General features: G+C 38.1%; 1 protein-coding gene across 1 annotated transcript; it reads left to right on the forward strand.

The window, feature by feature from the left end:
* The first annotated feature begins 11,946 nt into the window (after positions 1-11,946).
* On the forward strand, positions 11,947-13,317 carry LOC124281242. Its single transcript, XM_046717270.1, has one exon. It carries the CDS (start codon positions 11,947-11,949, stop codon positions 13,315-13,317), a length of 1,371 nt encoding a protein of 456 aa, XP_046573226.1.
* Positions 13,318-13,953: the final 636 nt, after the last annotated feature.

Below are 13,953 nucleotides of genomic sequence, written 5' to 3' on the forward strand. Positions count from 1 at the left end.
ACGTCAGCCATGTTGATCTCCACATAACCTCCCAACCACCCGCCATGGAATCACCCGTGAAGATCCGGGTTAGGATTGGTCTTTAGTAACCCATGCTTGTCGTAAGAGGCGACTAACGGGATCGGGTGGTCAGGTGTGTAGATCGATGTAGCTCGATGCTCATGATGTTGATCACTGGATTGTCTGGTCCAGACACGATTATTTAGAGGCCGCCGCCATATGGCTGAAATATTGCTGAGTGCGGCGTTAAACAATCAACCAACCAATCCATCAAGAAACTCATAGGGAAGGGGGGTTGGGGGAATAATCAAGAGGGTGTGACTTTTACCACAACAAGAGTATGTCTAGAATAGAATCTTAAAGCAGAACATTGTGTGGGCACATCCGACCATTGCCTCGAGATTTGCCACATTTCATGCACGTACTGTAGCTATTACAGGTCACTGACTTATGCCAACAATAAACATTTGTTGTGACAACACATCTGCGTTTCTTTTTGCATTTATGTTTTACGAAAAATACGTTTTACCTTGCTGAATAAAAAAATGACTTAATACTGATGTGCAAAGTTTGGATCCGTTCTGTCAGCAGCTAAGGCCGAGAATGTTGCTCAAATCAGAAACGCTATATAAGCATTATGTTAGCACAACAAAACACTAAAACCCTCGGCACAGCTGCTGCTTCTGCTAGCGCACAAGTAAGATCCGGGTTAGAATTGGTCTCATAAGAGAGTCTTACGGGATCGGATGGTCAGGCTCGTTGACCTGGTTGACACATATCCCAATTGTGTAGATCGATGCTCATGTTGATCACTGGATTGTCTCTGGTCCAGACTCTATTATTTACAGACTGCCGTCATATAGCTGGAGTATTGCTGAATGCGGCGTTAAACAACAAGTTTCTACTTTCACTTTCAGTTATTGACGACACACAACATGTCTGTACCAGAAAAGGCACGCTTATATCTATATGTTTCATAAACATTTTCATACATCATTGCTTCGGGATAGTGACACACCAAACGGATCTTGCGTTCAAAAGAGGTTTCGTTCTGTAGCACAACTATTACTATCATTTTATTCTAACGCTACGTCATCGCAATGTTCGTGGAGCTATATTTATCTTGAACACATTCTGCTGATATTTAGTTGCGAGAATAACTCACATTATTGACATTTAACGGGGTAAGAGAAAACAGTTAATGAACTTTAAAATACCATAAATGAGTATATGAACCAGTGTAACCCCTGGTGACGGATAATTTCTTAAAAGCTCGTGATAAGATTACTAGATGTAAAATATGTAGCGATACCTACATGTTGAATGAGCTCCGGCATGACTGTATATAACTGCACAGAGGCGAAGCATTGATAGCGCGGTCAGGTGGTATGGGGGGCAATGTCGCAAAGCCTAAGCAAAATACTCCGCCCAAACTATATACAATAAGTACAACGCCCAAACTCTGTGATTCCCCATACCAATCACAGACCTCGCTTTTTCTTACACAACATTAGCGAGGTTTGTGGCGCACTGTCCATAATGTGAGTGTCTTCTGTCGCGGATGGTGTGTAAGGTGGCAAATCGCTAAATCAAAGTACATTTTTTGACAAATATTTCGACTGTGACTTAAAAGTTACAAACATTGTGTACGTGTTGGAGTATTTACTTCCAAAAGTGTTCATATATTCATACATGAAGTATCAGTTTGCTAGCTCCATCACATGTTACTTGACGTAAACAAAATAATAGATTTGTGACATCTTTGTTAAAACCGAAATAATTCTACCCATTGTTTCCCTTGTAATTTCTCAGAGTTTATCACATTGTCATGTAACATGTACCGATACCAATCATTGACCACGTCTTTCTTACACAGCATCACGGGTTGGTTGCGCACAGTCTTTGTCGCTGATAGAACTAATATAAACGTATGAAGCGACGCATACATCCCCACCCCTTCCAAAACACACGAATTTTCAACATATGCACATACATACACCCATCCTCCAACCCATACATACACAGAACTCCATACATACACCCATCCTCCAACCCACACATACACAGAACCCCATACATACACCCATCCTCCAACCCATACATACACAGAACCCCATACATACACCCATCCTCCAACCCACACATACACAGAACCCCATACATACACCCATCCTCCAACCCACACATACACAGAACCCCATACATACAACATTAATCTGATAATGCCATTATTTTTTCACATATGTATGAATTTTATTTGAATATATTCACCGTATACGGGTTTTACGTGTTTCTTATAAAGCAGCAGTAATAAAGATTATATAAAGTGACATACACAAGAAAGTACACACATGGTGAGTATGGTATATGAAACCAGCGTAAATATTTTGAGAAGTTTTTGACTGTGACTTGCAAGTCACAAACATTGTGTCCGTGTTGGAGTATTTACACAACGAAAAAATGTTCACATATTCATACATGAAGTATTAGTTCTTGTAATTATGTAACTGATTGAATTTAGAAGTCTTTGTTAAAACTGAAACAAGTAACCAGAAACCAGTAACCCTTACATTGTCACCCCTGAGTTTATCACATGGCATGACCCGTGAAGATCCGGGTTAGAATTGGTCTTCAGTAACCCATGCTGGTCGTAAAAGGCGACTGACGGGATCAGGTGGTCATGCTCGCTGACTTGGTTCACACATGACATCGTATCCCAGTTGGATTGTCTGGTTCAGACTCGATTATTTACAGACCGTTTTAACAAAAACATCTTGATGTTTTGCTTTTGGAAAATACTGACTGACTGACTGAGTTTAGTTTTACGCCGCTTTTAGCAATATTCCAGCAATATCACGGCGTGGGACACCAGAAATGGGCTTAACACATTGTGCCCATGTGGGGAATCGAACCCGGGTCTTCGGCGTGACGAGCCAACGCTTTAGCCACTAGGTTACCCCACCGCCCCCTTTTGGAAAATAAGTTTCAAAGCTTTCATTAACTATGAATGACATTTGATGGAGATGTGTAAAAGTTGTCATTACTTCTCATGTTCCAGTCTGAAGCAGCTCTACCGATCGGGACTGTTTGAAGGAACTAATATCAACGTATAAAGCGACGCATACATCCTCAACCCTTCCAAAACATATGAAGTTTCAAGATATACACATACAAATGCACCCATCTTCCAACCCACACATACACAGCAAACACAGAGTTACACACACACACACACACACACACACGCACGCACGCACGCACGCACACACACACACACACACACACACACGGGACACTGACTTTCTGTAGGATTTCCATGAATTGTTTCTACTTTCACTTGCAGTTATTGACGACACAAAATGTCTGTACAAGAGAAGGCACACGTATAAGATCTGTTCATGTTAGCCTTTGCATTAGTGACTCAGCAAACAGATCTTCGTCCAGTAGAAAAAGCTATTACTCATGTCATGTTATCCTCACGCCACGTCATCGCAATGTTTGTGGAGCGATTTCTATCTTGGACACAGATTCTGCTGATAATATTTTACTTTGGAGAATATCTCACATTATCTGACATTTAACAGGGTAAGAGAAAAAGTTATAATTGCGCTTTTAATACCATAAATGTGTATATGAACAAGTGTAACACCGGGAAACTCGTAGTAAGATTACTAGAAGTGAAATATGTAACGATACCTATGTGTTGAATGAGCTCCGGCGTGACTGTATATAACTTCACAGAGGCGAAGCATTCATAGCGTGGTCCGATAGTATGGGGGGCAATATCGCAAAGCCTAAGCAAAACACATCACAACAAAAATCGCCCAAAACTCTGTGATCCCCCATACCAATCATTGACCACGTCGTTTCATGCACAACACCACGGAGTTTGTTCAGCACTTTTCACAATGGAATTGCGTCTTTTGTCGCTCAGGGTATTTAAGATGTCAAATCGTGTTCCTTTTAAACCACATATAAAAGACAGCTGATTCTTGTTGTTGCCAATAATCAGTGACTTTGATTTAACACTTTTATGAACAATTATGTCACGCTGTCAGTCTTGGGAGGCATGCAGGCCATTAATGTTTCCGACTTTGTGGAACCCCTCGTCCCGGTAGACCGGGAAAACATTTCACGGCCAATTTATCATTTGAACCTTCGATATTAAGGCACTGGCTCGCCTAAAGAATGCACCTCTGCCGAGAGAAACGTTGTTAAGGTAATACTAATCTGTGTGATAAAACCATTATTATTATACCTTCATATCAATTTCATTTGGGTACATGTGTATATTATATTCACTGTATTGGGTTTTACTTGTTGTAATTGTTTCCTTTAAAGCAACAGTCAATAAGATAAAAACCGATGCGCAAAATCAAAGTATGCACATGGTATTTGAGGCGTATTCTATAGAAGACAACAACAACGTAAATAGCTACTTATTTAGGCATCTATGTTTAACAAGACACCAGTTACATACCCAGTGCCCCCCCTTGTATTGTCCCCGAGTTTATCACATGGCAATGTAACATGTGCCGATCACACGTTGAATGTTATCTGCTCTCCATGAGTTTTGTGGGTGGCAGTGCCAGAGATAAAGTACCACCACCTTCCGATTCACTATGCTTCTCAACACAACATACTAAACTCTTGAGTGGGTGTACAGATACGCTCATTACTGATTTGATGAACCTGCAGATGCGTTAGTTATATGCTCAATATATCGTAGCACGCTTTTGAGATGCTTGATGTTTTGCTGTTAAAAAATTATAATATAAGCTTTCATAACCATGAATGACATTTGATGGGGATGTATAACAGTTAACATTACTTGTCATGTTCCAGTTTGAAGCAGCCCCACCAATCGGGACGCTTATCAAAGACAATCTCGCAAATGTGCCTTACAGTGTTTCATACATTCCCTATAACTGTTTTATTGAAATGCTGAGGTATGTTTGACATGCAAATCTAAAATCTATTTAAAAGAACAGTGATCTCTTTACACACACAGCAAAAATAACTTCGTTCTTGCGGAAACCTAATGAATACTGGGTAATGTAGGTTTCCATCCGGAAACAGACAATGAGAGATTCCGCATAGTTTACAAAACTGAAACTAACAAATGTAGGTTTCCGTCAAGTTTCTACAACTGAAACTGCCGTTATTATTATTATTATTATTATGAGTTTCCCTTTAGTTTCAGTTCGCTGAAACATTCATAGCAAAAATGACTTGGTAATGTAGGTTTCCGCTAGATTTCTGTACCCGGAAACTGACAAGTCTGTTGGTTTCAGCTTAGATGAAATGACAAGCTTAGCTTTTTGCTGTTCCATTGGGGGACTATATTTACTTACTGTTACATTTGCAAGATAGTTTTTTGTATGCAGAATCCAGCTAGGGTCCATACATGAAGCAAAAGTACTGTAAGTTCCCGTAGTACCTAGTATGTTGATCAACCTTCAGGTGTTGGCAATCTACATCCCATTATTACAATGTACTGTTAAAGTGTTTAATGATTATATGCTAGTGTACATTTGTGATAGGCTAGTTATTTTACTGTCCTTCGCAGACAGGTAAGTATATAAGTTGGGGTTTTTCATGTACACATTTGCAAATTTACGACTTTCATAGTCATCATATGGCTGCCGATGTGACTTTGTAACTCATTCACTCACCATTATACATACAGAAACTTACAATTGTGAATGTACCATTTATTACATTTTACATGAAAAGACAACAACAAACACAGTAACACAGTCACTGTTATGATTCAGCTGTTTCATTATTTTGAATAGCTCACATTACAATAGAACAAAAAAATCAAAGCATTATGTATGTGCGCTCGGGCGCGCGCGTGTGTGTGTATGTATGAGAAGCCACATCAAGGGGGAATCTTCAGCATTTGAGAACATAACTTCTGTATGAATATGCAAATAATCAACATGTCAAAACCTTACAAATATTTATGTATGTGATGAAATGAGGTCAACTTGTGCGGGCATAACATACTTGTTGTGTTATTTATTTAACAGATATCAAATTCAAATTCAAATGTTTAGTGTATGAAAGGCCATAGGCCCATATACATGAAGTGTACAGCTCATATGCTTAAGACTTGGCAACTCGCTGACAACCATGAAGCTTCTGTTGCACTCATACCGAGCAGGCAGCAATCCTCTGATCTGATACTTATGAAGCAGGGCCTGACTTGAGACATTTGTTTTGCCACACAGAGAAAGGAGAAATATTACCAAGTTGATCACAACAAGGCTTGAACCAGTCACAACCGCAAACAGATGGTGTATGCTCTACTTAAGATGTTTGTTGGTGAATGTGAAGAGTCCTGGTTGATGTCTGGCACAACATCGTTGCCATCCTCATCGTTCCACAGACTCTGCATCATCCTGCAAATACAATGCATACAATGCTTAGTAAAACTACAAAAACAGCCAAAATAACACATGTATACATATTCAAATGCATGCACAGTGGTGCCTTAAATATATTCATTATTGATATATGATGGATAGTAAAAGGGACAGTGCAAAATGAAGTCGTTAAGTAAGTGAAACCTGACACTTCATTATATGTTATCATAGAAGATCCATCAGTTGCTGCTACCTGTCTTAACAACGGTCTAAATAAAATATCACAATTGGCCCGTAAGTGGCAGGTTACATTCACCAAATAAAACCGAAACTACTCAGTTCTCACGTAAAGCGAAACCGTCTCCAAAACTGAACCTACTCATGGACAGAACAATCATAAAAGAAGTTAAAAGTCATAAACACTTAGGATTAACACTCCAAAGTGACTGTACATGGAATGACCACACCAATGATATTGTTCGTAAAGTTCTCACATTGATCAGTTGTCTGAGGAGTTTTAAATACCGATTATCACGTAAAACCATGGATATTATGTAGAAGTCCTATATATTGCCAATATTTGACTATTGCTCGCACATTTGGGCTAACTGTAGCAATCGCGTATATTAGAAAACTTACATCTTGATGCTCTGAGAACTATATGTGGTGTCGTTCGTGGCACAAGTCATAACAAACTTTATATTGAAACTAAATTTCAGTCCTTGCAACATAGAAGGTACGGTCAAAAACTAACTTTTTTCTTTAAAATGTACAATAACCAATTCCCAAACTATCTTTGTGATTTGATCCCAAACTCTGTTTCCGGAACGTGGAAATCCGGTGGATTCGTAGGCGGATTGAGCGGTGGATTCGTAGACGTTAGTAAAATGGGAAAAGTTCAACCTCAATGATGAAGAAAATCGATATTATTACTTTAATGTAACCGAAAAGTGTTTGCATTTTGTGAAATAAATAAAATATATCAGGTAAGTATGATCGGCGATGAAAATATGCTTATTATAAAATAATAAAATATGCTTCACAGCGGTCCACGTCCGACAAATTCCGAACAACTATAGGCCGCTAATATATTAAATTCAGTTGTGTAAAATTAAAAGATATGTATTAGGTAAGTATCGTCATTCAACATTCAACTACGCAGACCAGCAGAGAAGTAGCAGAAAACACTTCTTAAGAAAACACTTACATCTCCTACACACAGTATTTCGCAATCAAAACAACTCACCACTTCCTAATTAACATTCACAACAACTCAGTGAAACCTGTTCATCCACATTCACAACAACACAGTGAAACCTGTTAATCCACCCACGACAATGAAAACAGTCGGGAAATTATGATGAGTAGACTAATTTTGTCTGATCCGCCGACACAGTTTACCTGTACAAACACTTATGGTATATAAACCTCAAGAAGGTAAGAAGACAGTGCGACAGCTGCGATCTCTCCTCTGTCCCCGACCCTGCCTCTCTCTCCACCATCGTCGCCGAACCCTACATCTCCTACATCGCCCGTGGACTCATCCTTCGACTTCACTGCCGCCACCATCAACGCAACAGATGATGTATTCGAGGAGTGAGTTTTTTTACATCTTACGACGCTTCATCTTTATTACACACAAAGTCACACAGTAACAATTGATGGAAAGGACGATTTTATCGAATTTGTTTTAACATATTTCTTAACTTAATCGCCACCACATTTTAGTACCATGAGTGTTATTTATAGATTCATCAACTCGTGCATCAAAAGCACGTTTTGCATTTGTAACTGTTGCTATAACTTTGTACCGAAGTGTTCTGAACTTAGTCCAATCATCGGGAAGGTTTCTGTGTTTTGCAATCTTATGGACACGATTTCGTTTTCTTATTAAGGATCGGATTTCGTTATCTTTGGTTCTAATTGTTACAGTTTTATTTGGATTCAGAATATATTCATTCATGATATTCAATAACAAGATGTAAGGTTTTCAGTGATATTATCTACGTTCCCTGAAGAGAAAAATAAATCTGCGGTTATTCTAGTAGCATCCGTAATTATTTGTCGAAGGCCGTAGTAACTTTGTATAAAGTCTATCTTTGGATTATTGCCACGAAGAACGTCAATGTTGAAATCACCGGTTATAATTGTCTGCATATTAAGATCAGCTGTGTTACCTATTGATTCATAGATCAAATTCCAATATTCGGAGCTCTTGTCGGCGAGACAAACAGTTCCAATGACGTAGTTTCTTGTTTTACATTTAATCTGTATCCATATCGCCTCAAGTCCGACTATGTCTAAATCAGACATCAACATACATAGACTGCAATTTTTATATCAATGTTATTTGTATCGGAAGTTCACCAAGTTTCGGTTCGACATATCACATCATAAAATCCAAGTTCAACTCTTAAAATATCTAATTTCTCCTTAAGAATACGTCCATTTAGATGGACTATCCTTAAAGCAGTTGTGCATTTAGGTCCTGGATTAGGATCTCCACAGCACAGTAACAAAAGTGAAATCTGAAACAAAACTGCCATACAGACAACGAACTTTGAATAGATGTAGATAAAGAGCAAATTTACCTGAGTGTTTAGAATGGAATGCTGCAGCAAATGTACCCACTGCCTGTCTATATTGTGATATTTCAACCGACATCGAAAATTAGAAACTGGTGACAAAAATAGTAGACAGTGGGTCTTGAGGATGCAAAACTGCATAGGCACACACCAACATCATAACTTAATGATATAATGCGTAAACAAAACAAGGGCATTCTTTTCTTGTCACATTCATAACAGAAATAATCAAACAAACAGAAGAGGAAAGGGTAAAAAAGGAAAAACATTTGTCTATTTAGTGAAAGGAAAATTCGAGAAAATTTCATATATATAAAAATTGCCTATACATGAAAGTCATATCAATTGCCCAAAATATCTACATCAAAACATAGTTAACAGTAGTGAGATGATTTGTATCTGTGTCGACACATGTGCATGTGCGAGAGAACACGATGTGGGCGCTTAGCAACGAGAATGTGTGTGTGTGTGTTAAGGATGCATTTCAGGGCGGATATACCTGTGCGATTAGATGCATGAAAGTGAGTACATACATCAATACATATTTAATGCTTTACCAAATAATGTATCTACATACAGTTGAGTCAAGTGTTAAATACATACATACATGAATGCATTAACATAGCACGATCAGTGAGATCAGACATGGCGACCTCATTTGTATCATGTGTCGACATACATACATGCATGCGAGAGAACACGACATACACCATACACATACGCATTTATACATACATACATACATATTGTACACATAACATACATATATATATACATGTGTATTAAGGATACATATACATCAGGGCGGACTAGATATTCATATGCAATTGCCCAAAAATATCTATATCATATGGTGTTGAGTTGAAACATAACATGACACACAACATACATACATACATTTGCAAGAATTTGCTGACAGTTACTGAATTTTATTCAGTGTAGTATTGGTGGCCACATCATGGAGAAAGTCTGGGATTGATTTCCTCCCTGAAACATGTCAATGCACAATCTCTACAGACGTTTCTGCATCTTGATGAAAACAGTCTTTGGTTTATTCACATATTGCCGATGATGTCCTGAGCAATTACAGTCCTCACTGTTGTTTGCGCCTTCTGGATGGTTCGCCACACGGATGGGTGATGGTGACCAACCAAGTCAAAGAACTTGGTGTTCCATCCCTCACATACATTGTGTGTTCTTGGATCACCTGCTAGAGTTGCCTCATGTACGTTCCAGACACGTTATATTTGTCGAGTTCTTTGATTCAATCTGCTAAAATCACAATATAATTGTCGAGTACTTTGTTAAAATCACATTTTATTTCACAAACAGTACTCAATCTAAATCCTGGATTGGATCTGCTCAGTTAAAATATCATTGTTCTTGGTTAATTCGAGCATTTTAATCAATGTCTTTATAATCATTACACACAAGCACTTTATGTTTTGTTTACAATAACTTTGATGTCAACATCAGTTTAATCTGTTTTCACAATAATATGACTTTTTTTCCGGTACATTTTTACCAAGGCCTTTTTTCCTATAATCCATATATTACCTGTGATGTTAGGTACTGTATCAATAGTTATATAATTAAAAACCTTTACAGTTTGACTTCCCAGTGTTTTAACTTGTCTGTAGGAAATTCAGTAGAAGTTACTGTAACTTACACACATCTTAGAACTAACCAAGCACTTTTACCAGGAAATGGTCCAAAATCTGGATAGTATCTGACAGAGTGGAGTTCTAATTATTAAGGTTAATATAGTAGATTAAATTAGATATTAGATATTACAGTGATACTGAAACTTAGATGATGTTTTTCCCCGTTTCCATAAATCACTAAGTCACAGTAAGTATAGCCTGAAACACAAATTGACAGGCTTCGGGTACACCTGTCTAACATATTCTTATTTGTGAATTTGTTGATGGCATAAGTGTTTTTAGAAGCTCAGAGAGGAATATGTATTTGGAAGTGACAGTACTTTTTATTACCTATGCGTTTCAGGATTTGGGGAGGCAAACTGTTACATCTGTTTTAGTTCATGTGTAAGTACATGTGAATACAAAATGACTTTTCATATAATTGTCTATCTATAAAACTCACTATCAATGACTGTTACATAACCAGTAGTAATAAGAATTGGACATTGTCAGTAATTTATGGTCATGCCATCTGGACCATTGTCAATCAACTAAATTGCATCATCAGACATATGAAACACCTGACCTGCCCGCACATATGCTCAAATGGCACTTGCTAATTAGACAAGGTCAATTAATTAACTAAGCATTTATTTGATGTAATAAGTTAATTAACAATGTTGAAAAAACTGTTATATTTTGATATTTGACTGTTATTGCTTAATTTGCTTATTCAACAACACTCATTTTCGCTCGCAAAAAGTTTTTTTCCCCTGTAAATACTGATTAAATTAAGTTTAAAGTGAAACTCAATTGGGCATATTACACATTATCAGAACTATGATTATTACATAGCAAATACTTTCATGTAAGGAGTTGGTTATGCCTAGTGACTTAAACGACATGGAGCTGAAAATTAAGTTACATGAAACTTGAGGTAAAATTTTGTACGTTGGGTATATATGTAGTGGTGATATTCGCAGGAGGCGGATACTTATTTAAATAAACTGGTGTACCGAGTTTAAAATGTTACTGTTAACTGGTTAAGTCAGTACCCCATTACCGTAAAGTACTTTTTTTATGTCGTATCCTTGATTATAAGAATAAAAATGGAATGCATTTATCAACACACAAGAGCAGGAAATATTTTTTCTAGCATTTCCAGTCGTCTTGATATGGACTTTTGTTTAGGTAATGGTTATTTCAATTTGACTATTCTTTCATGGATTTGGTAATACAATTTAATTTTCTCTGCAGAAATGACTATATGGTCTATATGGATATTCATCTTTTCTATTACACAATATCCTTAAAGACTCGTCTTTTCTGTCTCTACCTACTCCCAGAATGCCTCTCAAACAGTTCATTTTCTCTACAGGCAAGAAATCTGATGATCCAAAGAAATCAGGATACATCCCAACTATCTTCCCTTCTCGCCAGAAACCGATCAAGCGACGAACCACCCTGACTTCATCCAAAGCTAAGTCGCCTCCAGCTAAGCGTGTCTTCCCTGATACTTCTGCTTCATCTCCCGGCTCTGACACCCTACTTCTTTCTCCATGCAGCACAGCCACTGAGGACAAGCTATCTTCTCCTTCTGTCACAGAGCAAGAAGACTCTACACCTGCTCCTGAATGCTCTACACCTGCTCTTGAATACTCTACACCTGCTTCTGAAGACTCTACACCTGCTTCTGAAGACTCTACACCTGCTTCTGAAGAAGAGCCTCAAGTCATACCATCTCGGATGGACCTTGACTACGTCTATCCGTATATAGATCAGACTCCCTGCAACGATGAGATGGAGAAATTGAAATTTCAGATTCAGCATCTTCAACGCGAGAATGAAAACCTGAAAAAGAAGACACTCTGTTTATCCAGCTATAAGGACAATGATGCGAATTTCCACTACATGACCAATCTACCAAACTACGATACTTTTGAAGTGCTGGCTATGTTTCTGCATAGAAGATGTGGCGGGAGGCTTAACTACTGGACACATCAGCAGTCATCTAACAACACACGTCCTTCCACTAAGAAGCCTGGAAAGGAACACACACTAAACTTCCAAGAGGAACTATTTCTTGTGCTCGTGCGACTTAAGCGTGGTATGGAGTTAAGAGACATGCACTTGGGAACTGGAGTAAGTGTATCTACTTTGTCAAGAATCTTCACAACTTGGATCAACTTCATGAACAACGAGTTGACTGGCTGTTTTGAGATGGTTGCAGTTGATCTCAGTCATGTGCAGACAATGCCATGTATGGACCCATTTCCAGAAGTGACAATAACGCTTGACTGCACAGAACTCTCACAGCGCTCTATGGACCTTCGGGCACGAAAAGAAACATTTTCCAACTACAAACACCATGACACTATGAAATTTCTAGTTGGAATGGGTACACATCAAGCTGTGAATTTTGTGTCAGCAGCGTGGGGAGGAAGAGCTACAGACAAACACATAACACTCAAAAGTGAGAAGCTCATGTCCAACCTAGCTCCAGGTTCCTGTGTCATGGCCGACCGCGGTTTCCTTGTGACTGAAGAACTCCGCTCACTTGGTGTTAAGATGATTATGCCACATTTCAGTTCTCTGCTACTGAAGCTTGGCGCTCAGCGCAAATCAGCAGTGCATGTATACACATCGAACGCGTCATCCAACGCATCAAGACTTTCCACATTCTTGAGAACCCTATCCGAATTGACCAAAAGGAAATGATTGAACAAACATTCAGAGTTTGTTCATATCTTGTTAATCTGCAAAGACCTATTTTCAACGATTAAGAATGTATTGATTGCTTGTGTTTTGTCAATGTAATGGCAAAGAAGGGTGAAAAAGTAGCAACACTGGAGTAGAGGTTGATTGTTGTATTTACAACCAATGTGATCTCTTTTTGTGAACACCACACATAATGGTGAATGTTATGGCTCATTTACCATGCCAATGGTACATACATATTGAGAAATGTACAAGCATTATGATGTGATGATTACACAATGCCATTTAGAAAGAAAGCGTTATCCCAAATATAACATGTTACATCATGATGTCTCATTTTTAAATACAGTATATATGCTCACACTGATTCCTTTATCATGGAATAATACAGGCACATTGAAAATATACTCTGATTTTCAAGCATAATATTTTCCAGTCTTAACTAATTAAGACCATACTGATTCAGTTGAGTTGAGTTGGGCTTTACGTCACGTCGGCATTATTCCAGCCATATAGTGACGAGAACACGTTTACATTAATAAACATTGTCACTCATGCACCATTTGTGCTCAATGACATTTGTTCAGATATTGTTCAATTTGTAAATATATAAGTGAACATTTCATTTACATGAAA

Source organism: Haliotis rubra, unplaced genomic scaffold, assembly GCF_003918875.1.
Source record: "Haliotis rubra isolate DU_JTF1 unplaced genomic scaffold, ASM391887v1 Scf280, whole genome shotgun sequence".
NCBI lineage: Eukaryota > Metazoa > Mollusca > Gastropoda > Lepetellida > Haliotidae > Haliotis > Haliotis rubra.

Excerpts from the sequence above, each read along its gene's own strand:
- LOC124281242 (XM_046717270.1), top strand. The coding sequence starts at position 11,947 with ATGCCTCTCAAACAGTTCATTTTCTCTACAGGCAAGAAATCTGATGAT.